Source organism: Dermacentor andersoni, chromosome 4 (assembly GCF_023375885.2).
Source record: "Dermacentor andersoni chromosome 4, qqDerAnde1_hic_scaffold, whole genome shotgun sequence".
Lineage (NCBI taxonomy): Eukaryota > Metazoa > Arthropoda > Arachnida > Ixodida > Ixodidae > Dermacentor > Dermacentor andersoni.
The window spans coordinates 202,993,701-203,011,320 of NC_092817.1; the positions used below are offsets into that span (position 1 = coordinate 202,993,701).

The window sequence follows — 17,620 nt, forward strand, 5'->3', positions numbered from 1 at the left end:
GGGGCTTCACGACAGACTCTAAGAATGCCGCCCCCTACCGTTCTGTAGTGTACGTACGCGCTTTGTTCGTGCTTGTCTCCCTTTCTTTCTATCTCCCCCTTCCACTCGGTTTCTCTTTTTATCCCTCTTAACCCTTTCCCCTGCGCAGGGTAGCCAACCGGAACTACCTCTGGTTAACCTCCCTGCCTTTCTCTGCATTATTTTCTCTCTCTCTCAGTGCACAGAGATTTCAGTTGCTCAGAATAGACCTTAATGAATCGAATTTCTATATATAAAAGGAGCCTACGGCTACGTAAACAGTGAATTGTGGGACACATAGGTGACGATTTCGTGGAGCGGCTGAGAGCGATATATAGAGACAACAGAGTGCAAATTGTATCGTAATGTAGAAAATGTAGTGAAGTGGTGGAAATTCACCAAGGACTAAATTAAGAGTTCCTTCTGTCTCCATTGCTATTCACGCTTCATGTTAAGGGCACAGAATGACTACGGGAAAACAATGAATTAGAGATTGATTTATCGTACATACATAATGGACAAATGGTGCAACAGAAGGTCCCCGGACTGATGTATGCGGACGACATAGTGCTACTAGCGGACAATACAAGCGATGTCTTAGAAAAAATACTTGTTATAAATTCAACAGCAACTTATACCTACAGTCGAGCAATATACATACCTGGGCGTATACATAAACGAACGAAAAACTTACTCAAGCACCCACCAAGACAGCGTGAAAATAAAGAGGGAGCGGAATGCTGCAATAATAAGAGATAGAGCACTTTCGTGCTACAATAAATCTGAGGTGGTGCGTGGAATCTGGAACGGAGTAATGGTGCAAGCGCTAACGTTCGTAAATACCGTTCAGTGCTAAAAATTGGATATCTTGACGGGGCTGGAAGTTAACCAACGATCGGTAGGCGGGTTGGCTTTGGGAGACCACGGTAAAAGCGCGAATGGCAAATGAGGCAGTGCAGGGTGACATGGGTGGGGCCTATATTGAAGTCAGAGAAATGCAGAGCAAAATTAGTGTTGAAGAAAGTCCCGGGAAACGGATAGAAATAAGTGGGCGGCTAAAGTGCACAAATATATGTACACGAAGAAGTGGACACAGAATGGAGGAAGAGGTAAAGCAAGTTGTAAATCAAGTACAGGGTTATTGAAAGTGTAAATAGACAACCAGCAGTCCTCAGAAAGAAAGTAAGAGAAACAGAGGCAGCGAATTGTATGCAAAGAATGGAATCAAAAAACACAATGGTGATTTGCAAGAACGAGAAGAAAAAAAAATTTGAAGGGAGAATGTGTACAATAACACAAAGGGCAGTGCCTTGCTATTTGAGGCTCGAATCGGTTGCCTACGGACAAAAACATACCAGAGCAAATATTCGCAACAAGATGAGGTCTGCGTATGCTGCAGCGAAAATCAGGTGAATACTCAGCACATCCTAATAAAATGTGAAGGAATTCACCCAGTGAGACCCGTAGGCACCCGTGCCCCTTCCAGAAGCGCTTGGATATAAATGGACGTAAGCATCAACCGGTCAACAGTAGAAATAAGGAAGATACAATTATATTACTCATAAAAAAAGGCAGGTAGAATACTGATACGGCCGGATCCGTTACAGTCATGGGTAGCGGTACAAGGTTGAAGGAGAAGTTCTGAGGAAGAAAAAAAAAGTTAAGATGTATACAGAAACAGCCGCAGTTTCGCCCGAAAGGCGAAGCATCGATTTCAACAGCAAATTAGTGGACAGCTATACTAAGCAAGCATAGTAGTCTTACCAGCCGCAAAAATTTTTAAACACAGGCATCTTAACGAAATGAACAAGCGTGGTGCTACGCGCGCACAAGCCAACATGAGCACATCTCACTCAATTACCGCGGAAACTCGCCGTAAGATGCTGGAGTGAGTAAGCGCGGCAGCTGCATTGAGCGAATCGACTTTCGTGCTGCCACTCGCATCAACGCAAAATAAGCGAAAACACAGCGCGCGACCGATTGCGCACGTCGCAGATAGCTTTGAGGACATGTATAACGACCCGGGGAGGTGCGCGCGGCGGACCGCGCCGCTCCGAGTAGAACGCCCCCCTCCCACTCCCTAGCCACGGCGGGCCTTGTCCACGCTGCAAATGGCAGCGGCCCAGGCCTGGCGCGCGCGCGCCGCTCAGAGTAGAACGCCCCTTCCCTTCCATAGCCTCCCCCCGTGAGCCTTGCGCGTGACGGAAGACGGCACGCTTCCTCGTGTGCGAGATCGAGCCGCGATCGCCAGCTCACTCTCGCACACTTTTACTCGCTCACGCAGCATACGGCGCGCGGTGACCATTTTGGCGTCCTTGGACTTTATACGGAACCTCACGGCGACGCCGACGGCAGAAATGCTCTTGGAGTGTCCATATATTGGCTATCGCAATAAAATGCTAGAATGAAAGAAAGACTTGTATAGCGTGCCTGATTAATCGAGCAGGCTAGGTGACCATTTGTCCCCGCCACGTTTCAAAGGGGATGTCAGTTATCATCATCATCATCATCATCATCATCTACATCTGCCCGCCAAGCTGGGCAGTCGCATCGTCCTCGATTGTGCCACTCATCCTGTAGCTTATTTTATTCCGTCCTGAGTTTCCTGTCGATAGGTTACAGTACCGAACTGAATGCCCATGAAAGAGAACCGCCGAAATGCTCGCCGGTCCGCTGTTGATTCCCGCAGGCTGCGTTTCCCATGTCACCGCCAGATTCAATAGACAGCTTGGGGAATGGTGGCGCCAGCAGAGGACTAGGAGATCTTGCAAATGTCATTTGTGTCGTAAATCTTTGCTCCCTTGCCGGTTATTCGCATCGTGGGCTGCGACTTCTTGGCTTTTTGCGGAGTATATGTTCAGTATGCGATGCATTCTGCTTGTAGCTCCTGCCGACTAATCGACTTCTTCCATCTTACAACTGCTTAAACACACACACAGAAAAAACGTTACCGCGCTATTAACGGTGCACTTCGATGTACGTCGACAAGATTAGAGAACTTCTATAATGTGGGTTTGCGACAACTTCAGCAGCGGTGACGCCTCGATCCCGATTATGGCATATTGCGGGCTACAGTCTGCTTTTTAATTTTCTCTTTTCTTCGCTACTTATTTCCCAGCCTCCTTATTTCCTTCATTGTTTTCTTTTGTTTTCTCTTCCACTTCCACGCACTCCTGAGTCTTGCGCAATCGAGCTGACCATGATGATGGTGATGGTGAAGATGCCTTTAACAATGGGCAAAAACCCACAAGGCTTGACAAGCCGCTATTCGGGTGGAAGTGTGATGGCAAAGAACATAAACAAAAATATGAAATAAATCGATTGTAAATTAGGCAAATTAGTGTGTTAATATAATAAAATAGTCAGTCTTGCATAAACAAGAAGAAATATTTAAAAAAGCTTTAAAGGGACCCTGAAACGATTTTGACGATTTTCTACAAACGTACTGAGTCGTTAGAGTAGGTCCTTCTGATCATTAATTGACACATCTAAGTGCCCCACGTAAAGCGTGTAATTTATCATAAGGTTTTAAAAATGCACATCGCTGCCGATCGCAGCGCACTGCTCGGCGGAATTTTAAGCCGCCCCTACCCATATGACCGAAATCACCCATACGACGTCATTGGGGCGAGCTATCCGATTGGCTGACCAGGGCGCGTGATCGATAATTTTTCCAACTTTATGGTAAACAAATGATCTTCGTAATAGTTGGAATGTTAGTTAATTTGTTTTTATGAAAAAAAAAGTAACATAAAGTGAATGCACAAGAAAATATTTCAGTACACTTAAGCACTGCCGGCACACAGCAAGTGTCGTCTGCTTGTGTTACAACGTACTCCATTTTGATGAGAGCTCCGCGGTCAGAGTCGGTCTTAGTCTTTTCGCGAGCACTATGATTCGACTTTGTTGCCTTGTGGACTGCAAACGTAGAGACTGGCAATATGTCAAGCTGCGACATCGTGTCCCTCTGCAAGACAGCGTACGAGCGAACTGGCTGCTGCGTATCGGACTGCCGCTATCCGATCGGCGCCAGGATTTGCGCGTTTGTGGCCGTCACTTTGCACCGGAAGATTACTAACGCAATAGCGTTTCGCGAGTCCGGTATTAGGGCAAACGCAAGCGCAAGGGGACAGAGTCTGGCCGCTTGACTGTGCCGTAACGGGATGAGCCATGAAATAAGGGCAAATGTGAATGGTCTGCACGGTGCAGCCACCTGGTGGCACAGAGCTCGACCATACACAGTAGCAGCAACGAAATGTATTTTCTTTGCTGCTGGTGTGTATTTTTCGCAGGAGTGTAATCATCAACACATTGTTTTTTATAAACGTTTAAAATGTTTTACACTTGGTTAGAGCAATATTAGCGCTTTGTTTGGCTGGTTAGGCGCCGCGCCAACAAGTGTATGGACCGTGCAGACCGATCAGGCCGCTCACGTACGTCTACGCTAAAGTTCCTTCATCAGCTTGAGTTTATGCCTCCAGTCATTTGCCGAAATGACCAGCTTGCCTGTGGTTACCGGAATACAAGATACGTTCGGCGTTACGACAGAATGCTCGCAACGCACGCTGCTTCGATAGCTCTCGCTTGGGGTCGACGGCCAAGCGGCTAGCGGCGAGGTCTCGCGCGGGCGGGGGCGAGCTCCAAAACAACCGGAAGTAGACGATGTGACGTCGCATCGTGACGCAAGCCAGTGAAGGCGGAGCTTAGCACCGCTCACTCGGCGAACGAGTTGAGGAGGAAAAGCATGGCTAGGGAGGAGGGTAACTTCTAATCGCTTGTAGCTCCGTTAATACGTAACGCTTCACTTAAATTGTGGTGCGAATATTCTACTTAAGCTGTACCCTACTCGTCTACAAAATTTGTCCGAACCGTTTCAGGGGCCCTTTAATATGATAAAACTACTTAAGATGAAGGAATGGGTTGGGGTAAAGGATAACTTAAGTTTTTAACAATATGATCCACTACAAATAACTGCACCCTCCGCCGCTCCCTTCCAATTTTTCTCTTTTTCTTTCTCTTCGCTTTGTTCTCGGCTTCCTTACCGCCACAACATAGTTAAGGTGTACCCCATCAATATGAGCCAGCCACAGCGGTTTTCATCCTCCAATAACGGCCCCTCACCACTCACCATGAGCATGAGTAATAAGAATATCATCGATGAGCCTGCACACAGCGCGTGCCCCCCATTATATTCAAATTCCAAAGCTCGTCCTACAACAGGTACCGCAGTAGAAGAATGTGTCACAGGCTCTGCAACGGCGTTTACAAGCCTTCTTTCTTTCTCGCAGTACCCGGAGGGCACACTGGACTACGGCAAGCAGCTGGAGGACGGACAGGTGCCCAACGCGGTGAGCTGACTAAAACAGTTATTCTCATTCATTCATTCATTCATTTGCTGGTTCGTTCGTTTGTTCGTTCAATATTTCAATAAAATAACGCTCAAGAAGACGCAAATTATGCTCGTGTGGTACGAAAACGACCAGTATTGCCGTTAGATGAGGCTTGGTAAAGCATAGAAGGTGCAAGAACAATATCTGTGGGGTCAGGCCGTTCTTAACTTCAAGACCCAGTTTGCCGTGACATGCTGAATTTCGACAGAGTAGGCTCGAATTTAGATAATTGTTCATCGATCAGGAAGAGCTTTCTTGCACGCTGAAGGAACGAATGACTCAACCTAGCAAGTTTCAAGTACATTTCGTGACCAAAAGGACCCATGCACGAAAAAGTACTTTGAAATACGTGACGACACATGGAAAAGACGGGGAATGCGCGAGATGGAAATTCAAGACGATGAGCAAAACGTGAACAAGGTGAATGCAGGAGCCTGACGACACATGGGCATATGAGCCCTGAGATTTTATCAAGAAATTCAAGAACGGGAACAGTGGAATTCATATAAACCAGTAATCATCAAAAACTTTCTTTATCGCCAAATTAATTTAAAAAATGATTTTAATAGAACACCTTAGCAGCTAAAACTGATTCAATGTATGGTTTTTATTATACGTCCTTGCTTTTTCTTTCAAGTGTGCTTAATGGAGAATTTCTAGATTGTCAGAATGGTGCACCTGTCTCGGTAGACCATAGACTTTGGCACTGCGCTGCTGAGCTCAAGGTTGCCAGAGAGAGAGAGAAGAGGAAAGGCAGAGAGGTTAACCAGACGCGCGTCCGGTTTGCTACCCTACACACGGCGGAAGGGAAAGGGGGTGGCGGATTCTGTCACGGCCGCGGTCATTGCATTTCAGTGGGGGCGAGATCCAGAAACGCTGGTTTCCTTAGATTTAGGTCACGTTACAAAAACAACAGGTGGTCGAAATTGGTCCGTAGACTCCCACGACGTCGTGCTTCATAACCAGATCGTGGTCTAGCACTCTTCGCTCCACCTCTGCATCCCACCAGGACTAAGCAGACGCGATGTTACCTTGCTTTACTGGGTGTATCTAGGAGTAGCCTTTGCAAAATCGTTTCCATTCCGCATTGAAAAGGCTGACAACGCTGCCTGTGATGAGTGTGGTCTCGAGGAGACATATAGGCACATCTTGCGCGACTGTCCTCGATACAATGTGTAGAGAAAAACGCTAGCGACTGCGCTAGCTTGTATCGACGGCAGGCCATTGTCAGAACAAATCAATTTAGAATCATCGAGTGAGATGTGTTTGTGTTTTTCTGTGTGCACGTGCCACCATGCGAGTTGATTTAATCAGTAAGTGACTGTTGATGAATTTGTACAGATGATAAAAACTACTATCCTTACTTCGGATAGCTGTCCAATACTTAGCTATCGCAATCGATGACTCGCATTACGGTCGAAAATGCTGTTTTTTTTTCTAAACAAATGTATATTGATGCATACGAGCATCACTGCATGATGTCTTTAGATACGACACTCGACTTTTTTTTCTTCTCATATTGCACGAGCACCAAGTAACTTCCGGGACAATTTGCCTCGGCCAGCTAACATTCCGGCGAGTCGATATCTCGTCTTTATTTTAGCGTAAAGCAAAGAAAAGCCACACCCGCGCAGACTTTAATCTGCGGTCCACCAGGCAGCAGTTTATTTCAATATGTGCAAAAAAAAAGAAAACAAGAACAGCGATAACAAAAGAAGGTGCGTACTGATTTATTGATTGCGCACACAGCGGCCTTGCATTTGCGCCTTATTCCCGCCGGGCATTTGCTTAAGCAAGACGGATGCGCGCGCCATCTCTTGCCGGCCCGCGTCGAGGGATTTGAAAACGCCCGAAGTGCTTTCGGCTCCGCTTACGAAAGCCTCAGTCCAGGATGAAAGAGCCGCACTTGCGGGCAGAGTCGCCGCGCTCTTCGAACGCGTTCTATACGAGAGTGGCGTCCCACGAAGTGGGAACTCTGCGGATAAGGCGCACAATCCACAGGTGTTCTCTTTTATGTGGTTGGAAGCGTTGCTTATATTCTTCTTCATTGTGGCTATGTTGCTAAGCAAAAAAAAAAAGAAATAATATGGTCTGTTTTGGCACATTGAGCTAGAGCCAAGTTCAGGCTATGAAAGGCCCGTAAACCGACGTGAGACTGTCTTACCGGAAAATTGGTGGAAAGCGAGGCACTTACGTAACTCTCGATCGCAATGGACCCTGTGCCTGCATACATTGTCATCGCGATCTTTCAGAAAGTCCAAGCATAAGATGCCTGTACATCGACCCGGAAAGAAAAGAAAGTATGGCAGAAACTCCTCTGCACGTTGTCTAAGCATGCGCAAGCACTGTGCCACTTGCTTGTCTCCACGCAGCCGCGCGTTAATGTTACGAAACTTGATCCGACCAGTGTAAACAACAGCGCTGGGATAATACGAACTGGTGTCAACGGCGGCGCGAAGTGCATGATGACGCAAGCAAAGTACTTCAGGTGGCGGCGCCAGGTGCGCTGATGATCTTCCGATCATTATAAGCCGTCATTAGCGCGCTATCCATCCGCGTTGGACCATTATGAGCCGTGACCAAACGGACTCTGCCGGCGTATGATACGGCCGCGCGGACCGTATTTTCCAAGCGATCTGCGATGCAGACCGGGAGTGCCGACTGCTGATAGCTTCGCGCGCTGTGTTCTCGCCACTTACTCAGCGCTGAAGAGAGACGCGCGGGCCCGTATCTTGAATGCAGTCTGCGAAAGGGATGATTGCGGCATGTGCTTCGTTGATGTTGACGCGAAAGGCAGAGCCAAGGTGAACTCGCTCGCTGCTGCGGGTGCCATCTTGAAAGCGATCGTCTTACAGGACGCACGCACGGATGGGCTTTCGCGTTGGGTAAGCATAGAAATGCTTAACAATTAGAAAATATCTGTTACGAACAGCCTTTTCTGGTGTGATTTATGACAAGCGCAGTTGAACAGTACTTGCCTGCGTCCTTGCTTTCTGTTGGCGTTGACACAAGGGCGCATTCCTCATCATGAGCTTTTCCACATACCGAAGAAAAAAAGCTTTGCTCGACGTTGACACTGGAGATCGCACTCATGTCGTCGTACCAATATGAAGTTGTGCATGCTAAACACCAAGCCAACGTTATCAGACTAGCTTCAGTTGTCAAATTAACTGCCCGTGCGCTTACCGCCGCTGTCAGCTTTCCTTTCACAGCAGCCAGATGGCCGCGCCATTCCATCGAGCTGCACTGCAGACGCCTCGCCGCAGGCTTGAGTTCGTGCGGACAGGCAGCTTGTGCGTGTTTCACGCTCGGTGGCGTTCTCCCTTGTCCGAATTAGTGATACCATGTGAAAGCGGTATCCACCTACAACAATAACATTTATAGGGGTAGCTGGTTCGTACTGAAAGAAGGGTAAACTGTACGAAAGGAAGAAACGCATACGACGAAGCACACAAGCTGCGTATCTAGGTGTCGTGTGTTTCTTACTGTCGTCTTAACCTTTCGCGCTTAACCTAGATCAGCTTCGCACATTTCTTCGATACTTTTGCTTGCTTAATTATCACTTTGGTCTGAGGCAATTCTAGGCCGGCTGGCGAGACGAAATTTATTATCCGCAAAAATGTCAGCCCAACTTTCTTGTGAACTAATCAATGCCTTATTAAATTGAATGAAGTCAAAAACAACTGTATGACTCACGTATACATCTAAGATCTAAACTGTCACAAAAAAAATAGACAAACGCTTTGCGCCCACGTGGAAACAAACTCCACCTACAGCTGTTTGGCACGTTATGTCGCTGCCTTTACTTCAAACCCCGCCGCTGTTTCAGCAACCTTACATATGCATGCTCGTGACTAAATAAAATTTAATGATACGTACGCTCAGTTCCGTAAGGTGCAAGGGACACCCAACACGACTCAACGTATTCTCTTACAGCTCTTCTAACACGGCCGAGAACAGGTCATCAAACACCTTGTTTGACTTTATTTGCCGTTCTGTAACACTTTCAGTGGCTGACAGCATAGATGCTAGGACTCCAGACATAATCTAAGGACCTAAGTTTGGTGAGAATGGCTGCAGCTGGAACGTCTGATGCAGCTTCCAAAGTCGCATGGCCGTCACTGCAGTCAGTCAACTTGGAAGCCTTCTTAACAACGTAGCCACCAAGATAGCGGAAAATAGCTGTAGGTGCAGAAGGGCGACTGTAGATTCGTGCCTCTTGTGCAGCCAGGAACGCAGCACGTCGGCTTCGTCTGCCGATATCCTTAACAAACGCGAAGAAGGCTACAGTTTCACGGATGACATTTGTTGAAATCCGCCGTCAACAACCGACCACAGTATACACGAAAAGCGCACCGCGTGCTTCATCCGGCTCGTCCGCGTAGCCCGCTAGTGAGGAAGCGAAGCTGGGTGCGACTGCAGCGCTACGAAGGCGCTGGCGGGTGGCGGTTTCAGGCAGCGCCACCAAGTTCGACAACTGAAACTAGTCTAGTAACGTTGCACCGAGCTATGGCACAACGTTAGCGCTTTCCAGTTTGTGCGAGCTTATTTCAGACTCACGCCCTCTGCGAGTAGTGGCGTCCGTGTACGAATTCCTGATTCCACAAAAGGAATACTCTAACGCTAGAAGACGATCGTGTGCTCATTGAACAGACAGTGATGAGGTCGCTTTTGAGCCAACAAACGAGTTCGGAGCCGCAGGAATAGACAAAATATCCTAGGCCCGTATTCACAAAACGTTCTTTCGCTAAAAGCGTTCGTGCCAGCCAATAGAGCATATTAGTATATGTAGCACATATTATTAGCGAAGGCGATCAGCGAATAAGACACAGCACGTACGAATGAAAACCTTTCTGTATTCGGCCCCTGGTTCTTTGTTTATTAACGCGAAAGCCTTAGACGGCTCATGAGACGAAAAATATTATGTGCGGCGCTATAGTACCAAAATTCATAGGGAGTTGTACCCTCGACCTTTGTTGCCGGTCGATCCGCTACCTATGTTGTTAAATAACGAGAATTTACTTAAAAGGAAGCTTTAGCTCGGGTGCTCCTATCTAAATACAGGTAAAAGGAGAATTCGTTTTTCTCGGCAACCACTGCACTGAATATTACGTGGTTTGCTGCATTTAAAAGAATAACTTAAAATCTAGTGACTGTTGGTTTCGAATTTTCGAGTTAGATCGTAAATGTTTTGTTAAATATTGGCCAAAATCACAAATGTTGAAAAAACGAAACTGTCAAGTTTACAACTCTTTAACTCAACAACGAAAAATGATAATACAATTCTGTGAATTGTATCTAATAGTACATCTAAAGCGGACAAAATTGATATGTCATACATGAATATAAAGAGACGTTAGTAATATGGAAATACAGCTTTTGCAAAACCATTGTAACCAAAGTAACAAATTCACGTAAGCTTTAATATGACATATCGAATTTGTCCGCTTTGAATGATCTAATGGATGCCGTTTACACAACCGCGATATCTGTTCTTGATGCTGAGCTATGAATTTGTAAACTTCGTGCTTCTATTTTTTTCAAACGGGGGAATATTTGAAAATATTTTAAAGAAAATTGAAGCCCTAAATCAAAATTCCGCTTGCAACAGTCACTAGAATTTAACTTTCTCTCTCAAATGCAACACATTTCATTAAAATCGATCCAGGGGTTATCTCAGAAAAACGTTTTTGCGTTTTACATGCATTTGAATAGGCCGCGTCGGTGTTGGGCCCGAGCTAAAGCTTCCTCTTAAGACCCACGACCTTTGGTGGGAGTCTAACCCACTTCGACATATGAGCGAACCACCCATATCTCCAAGTTGGATTCCAATTAACATTATCATGGTCGAGAGCGGAACCCACCACCTTTGATGGGAGTCGAAACCTCGACCTTGGTGAGAGTCGAACCCGCTTGGAGACATGGACAAAGTGGCCATATTTCCAAGTTGGATTCCAGTCGACATCGCGAAGGACCAGAGTCAAACCCATTAGCTTTGGCGTAAATTAAGGCAAAGTTAGTAAGGCATATTTAATTAAGATAGAGTTAATTAATGCACCGAACCCACGATCCTTGGTGTTAATTAGGGTGAAGTAAATTAAGACACAGTTTATTAAGGCAGAGTTAAGGCACGCGAACCCACGGCCTTTGGTGGGAGAAAACAAGTAATAGGAAGTAACCGGGCAATAGAAGGAAAATGTAGTGCAATGAATGTCTCACGAGCGAGCATGCTATCGCCTTCATTCTCTTTAGCGTATGCTAAAGTGACTGTCAACTTTTCTTCTTTTTCTTAACCCGTCGATAAAGACACCTGGACGCGCCTTTCTTCCTGGTAATGAACGCGTTAATGCGGTAGCCCGAGGTCTGACTGGCCGGGCACCATTGGAAGAGCTGCCCAACCCAGACAACGCACCGCCAGAGCTCCTACGCTATACACCGCGACGCTCGAGTACTACCGATAAGGCCGCCATAACTATCCCCCTCCTCATCCTTCGCTTAATAGGGCAGATGCGGCTGCCTGGCGGCAACTGCAGACCAGTTCCTTTCCTTGTCTCCACATGCTACATATCTTTCATCCCACCACATACCCTTCCTATTGTCCCTACTATGGGGCCAAACGCACGGTGTACCACTCCACATGGGAATGCCGTAACCCTTCGGGTGTTCCTCCTATACCCAACCCTACCCTTTCCTCTCGGGAGTCTGCGCTGCTCAGTACAAGCCGGCACGAACAGCAACGGCGGATCCAGTGGGCTCACGAAATCGCGCATGGCAATGGAGCTCTGGTCTGAGGGCCCCACTCATTGAGGAAAATTTCCTACTTGTTTGCCAAATAAAAGTTTATTGTCTCTCTCTCTCGACACGAACAGAAACATTAACCTGATGGTGCAACTCGGTGTCGGTTGCTTGCACTATTTTCTAGGACCGCGGTCATACATTCTTCTCGGACACCAGTACTCAGAATGCCAAAGTGAGTTCATGCGACGTAATCTAACTTCCCATAACCAGATGGTTGCGCGCCCCGCCGTAAAGCAGCAACTTTATGATTTCTCTCTTAAGCTGTGTTCCATGACAGAAAAAAAAATGTAGTATGAAGAACTAATGGGCAGGTACAGGAAGGCAGTCATAACCCCCTTAAGTACTAAACCAGTGAGACCAGAAATTATCAATGTATATTTTTTTTATTTGGACCGTCCAAACAATAATGAAGCACTTTTCAAAAAATATATTTTGATAGCTCGTATGTGTTATTCCCTCGGACATGTGTGTGCCTATGTGCCTTAAGGGAGCCGAACATTTATGTGGGCTTCTTAGCTGCTTCCACCGCAACGCTCCATGAAGCAATTTATTGCGGTAGGGAAGCACAAGTCAACATTGCAAATGTTGTAATGGGTATATATGCGATGTTCGAGCTTTTAGTGGGAACAATCCATGCATCTCTTTCGAGCGGGAGTTTTTGCAATTTGGTATGGAGGAGTTTCTTGTCTTGCGCACATTCTTCTGTATCTGCATATCTGTTCTTGACTTTTGCTCCACTCTCAGCTAAAAGAAAATCGATAAGAGCCTGTGCGACTGCTTGGCAGAACTGCAGGGATTCCATAGCGGGCATAGTGTGTTCTTCAGCTTGCACTTTGACAAACATGATCTGGACACTGTTTACTCCAATGTCCAGTAACTCAAAGAACATTGGAGGTAGTATTTTATTTTCGACTTTCAGTCTACTTCGTAAGTTATCTTTTTGAGATGACAGGTGATAGCTCATCAGTAGGTTGACAGCTAGAAAGGCCTTGATTTCTTGTGCCGATGTTATGAAGACGTTCCCCTTTTGCTCAGCATACTGAATTCGTTATTTTCCAAGCATTTTTACGAAGCTCTCCAACTCCATAACAACAGAAAATATTTTTAGTGTTTTAAGATCTGTCGGTTGTTTGTACTGAGGAATGCACTGTATTTCGCTGCGTTGCACACGAGGATGAGTTTTTATTCGCTTTTGTGACGTCTTCTTCCGTTAGATGACCCTTCGACGGCACAGGTAGTTTTTGGGAGCACAAAACCCGCCGTGGTTTCCCAGTAGTTATGGTGTTGGGCTGCCGGCCACGGCGGCCGCATTTCGATGGGGGCGAAATGCGAAAACACCCGTGCACTTAGATTTAGGCGCACGTTAAAGAACCCCAGGTGGTCAAAATTTCCGGAGTCCTCCACTACGGCGTGCCTCATAATCAGAAAGTGGTTTTGGCACGTTAAACCCCATAATTTTTGGGGGGAGCATAAATGCAAGATGTTTGGCTGGCACACCTTCTCTCTTTCACGTTTTCGGTTGCTTTGAACATTCTGACATCTGTGGGTGTTCTACGACACTTTCTTCACCAACGTTGTCAAAATCTTCCTTGTCAAGCTGTAAAGCAGACTCGTCATCAAACAAAATCTTATAGAACCGTTTCTTCCAACACGAGCAATTTGCGTTGTTGTGGTTGTTGTTTTTTTTTTTCATTTATTTTCACCTTAAAGGCCCGGAGACATTACATAAGGGAGGGCTTTATTCATTGCGACAATGTTAGAACAAATGTACAGAGCACTAAAGAAACCACAATAAACAAAAACAAGCCAGGAACAATCGTGAAAAAGGGGAACATTGTGTTGGAGTGAGGGTGAGTAGGATCGGTAATTAAGCAGTGTAGTTAGTTAATATTTGTCGGAACGATTTACGGTGAGTGCATGAGGCGATATCTTCCGGGAGACAGTTCCAATGGGTTATTGCGTCACGGAAGAATGAAGTGTTTATGGCAGATGATCGGGTGATAACGTGTGCTATGGGATGACTGTGGCTGTTCCTTGCCGAATTTTTGAAGAATGAAAGCTTTTATCTAAATTAAACCAGGTCAGACGCAAACGTAGAAAAGTATGCAAATTTATTCATTTCAAGCTGCTATAACATAAATGTACCCCCCCCCCCCCCCCCCCTCCAAGCGAACATTTCCAATTGACATTCTGCGTTCCATCACGTTACATTGGGACAGCTATGTCCCTATGCCTCTTTCTCTGTAAAAAAAAGTATTTTGTTGCAGAATAAATTCAAGGATCTTGCTTTATTAAGGACCATTTATCATTGCGCTTTACATTCCACACATTATCTTCCTTCATTGATTACAAAACTCTGCAAAACAAGTACTGAATTCGACAACGGAAAAGCGCCCCGTTGTGGCGCGACTCCAGCAACGTTTTATCGGTGTTTTGTCATAGGGTTATCAATTGAAATAAAATATTTCGGTAGCGGAAGCTAACTTCCGCAGTAGCGGAAGTTAGCCCTCAGTAGGTCTGTAGGGGCAAAACATGTCTATTGAGATGTGTTTCGAATTCGGCGAAACATGCGTCCCATGTACGTCAAGGGGTTAATAAATGGTGCTATACGACAGGTTTGAAATCGAGGTGCTTCCGCCTACCGCATGTCGCTTTTCTATAGAAAAAAATGTCACAGTTTCGCCCTAAAGGCGAATCATCGATTGTGATTGCAAATTAGCAGACAGCCATAAGAAGTAAGGATAGTAGTTTATCCGTCCGTATCAACTTGTAGACATTCGCTTGCTAACTAAATTAGGAAACATGTCAGCGCGCACAGCAAATATGAACACATCACACTCGATGACCGCGGACCCTGACTGTCAAAATACTAGCAGGAAGAAGCACGGCAGCAGCAGCAAGCGAATTGACCTTCGTGCTGTATATCGCTCCAATGCAAAGTGAGCGCCTAGAACAAACAGCACGCATAAAGGTATGAGCTGTCGATGCACCTAGACTTTGCCCCCAGCGCAGATCGCTCTCAAGATACGACCACGCGACCGCACGTAGACGCAACATAAGCAGTTGCAGCTGGAGTCGAACACTACCCCTCCTCCTCCTCCCCACGTTGGGCGCCTCGCGCGCCATGGAAGACGGCGCGCTTCCTCCCCACTTTCCTCCGTTTCGCGCTGGCGAGATTGAACCGCGATCGTCTGCTCTGCTCGAGCCTTTTCACTCGCACATAGTGCGTAAGGCGCGCGGCGGCGGTGCTATCGCCCTTGGAATTTGTACGGAACATCACGGCGATGGAGGCGGCATAAATGCACCTGGAGTGTCCATATATTTGCTATCGCAATCAAATAATATATGAATAAAGTTATTACACATTAACATTAGTTCATAAACTTAATAATAAAGCATGGGGCATTATAACGTAAAACTATTCCAACCTTTTTCGATTCCAATTCTGGAATCAGCCCTGCGCGATTGCTCAAAAACTTTTTTGGACCACCCCCACTTCACCTGTCTGTCACGCGACGTCACGAAAACCGCGATAGCTCCCCATCTGATATGACGTTTACGCACTGATTATGCATGATTTGATCCGAAACAAAATAGTTATTTCTGATTCGACACCTTTTCGCTATTAGCCCTCGGCTATTGGTCAAAAGTTTTCGGGCTGCACCCACTTCACATGCCTCTCACACGGCGTCACAAAACCGCAAGAACTCACCGCGTCAAAGTGATCTGTACGAGTTAAAGATGCATTAATATGCTGAACAAAACTGAATTTTCTTCTGAATAGCCGCAGGCTGCCCCGTTCCGAAAGGAATGAATAAATGGCTGCCGCCTTTCGCTCAATCACTGGCTACTCGCAGCTGCCGGAGAGCTTGGGTTTATTTGCGTGTAATAAACTTTTTGCGTGGCCGTGTAACGTTTTCGAGCACTTTCGGCACGTCTACAACGTCGTTCTGCCAACTCTTCTTTGCTGAGGATCCGTTTTAGCGTCATTCTTAAGCTTCCGTTGCATGCCGCCGCGATTGTCGACGAGCCACCGCAAGCTAAGTAAGGGAAAGCGGACCAATCGCAGACGCCGGCACCACCTTCTTCATCCAGTTATCGATTTTCAGTGCACTGGCTCGGCCACATGGACTCCCTCTCCACTTGAGCGTGCTCCTCGTCTCTTGTGAGCCAATTAGATAAGACAAGCCGCTCAGTGTAGGCAATGTTATTCGTTTCTAAAGACAACAAAATAACTTCCTATAAACGAGGAGAGCGTTTGATTGTTCTGTTCAGACAACCCTGCTGGTCACCGCCTGAAGCTTGCGTCGGCGGTTACGCAAATTTGACGCCAGTAGATTCGCTTGAAATATATTGGAATAGTTTTACGTTATAGTGCCCCTGAAATCCCGAAAACATAGCATGCGCAAGTCAGCGGGATATTTGGTTCACCTGTTTTACTGCGCTGTACATTTATTTATTTGTTTATATATGTTGTTTACTTACTTTTACTTTTCCACAGTGCAGCCCGTTAGCAAAGCTATCGCGTGAGTAGGTGTATACGCGGAGTTCTAGGAAACAGTGTCATAGCAATTAAACAGGTAAAAGGCATCGCAGTTGAAGGTTCAAGTATAGATCAGAATATTCCGGGTCATTAAGGATATTGCCGAGTATTTGATCCCGTAGTTGTATTGTCCTAGGCAAAAGTGTATCTATATTAGTCCGAGAATGAAAGCAGATATGTGTAGTTCCTGACGGTTCCTAGTGGATGACATTTAGCACGTGTTAAGTAGCTGTTCGGCAAGGTGTTTCTAGATCAGTTGCAGAAACAGCAGTGTGTCATTTAGAAAGAGGATTGAGATCACCTAGATGAGAAGACGGTGAATAGTTCTTATCGTATTTTCGGTACAACGAGTGAATACTTACAAACGATCACCAGTTGACATGTACTAATTTTATGATCGCATCAAAACCAATCGAGAAATCGCGTTCTCTCTTTTGGCTCTAACATGGTACGAGTTTATTTGTGACCAAGGTTATTTACGAGACCTCTGATGGCGGTCATGACAAAAAACCAATGCTTTGGTACACGCAGGGCGGCGCAGGCACCGAGGCATCAACGAGTGACGAAAAGGAGTACCGGCGTCGCTTGCACAGGGAACTGCTCGAGAGGGACACCGAAAAGTGAGTCCCACGTCGTTGCTCCTCTCGAGCCGGCAAGGAGCTAAGACGGAGCTTGTTTCCTATAGCACGAACGCAAGCAACTGGCGGGTCGCTCCTGCGAGGCACATGATCCAAAGCACGCGCTCTCTTCTGCGTTCGCGTTTTGCCCAATATTCAGGAAGCAGCACCAACTGCATAGACTCAAAAGTTTGCAGATTCGACGGCCGCTAGTGTTTCGTCAAGTTTGCTGCCGTTCTTGCACAGCGCGTTGC

At 46.3% G+C, this 17,620-nt stretch overlaps 1 protein-coding gene across 1 annotated transcript in view; it reads left to right on the forward strand.

Annotated features, from left to right (window-relative positions):
* LOC126538510 (adenylate cyclase type 3-like) overlaps positions 1-17,620 on the forward strand; it is a 385,015-nt gene that overhangs the window by 247,208 nt on the left and 120,187 nt on the right. Inside the window, exons 6-7 of the mRNA XM_050185368.2 lie at positions 5,307-5,366; positions 17,281-17,369. Of these exons, the coding sequence (XP_050041325.1) occupies positions 5,307-5,366; positions 17,281-17,369 (149 nt within the window). The remainder of the gene's footprint in view (positions 1-5,306; positions 5,367-17,280; positions 17,370-17,620) is intronic.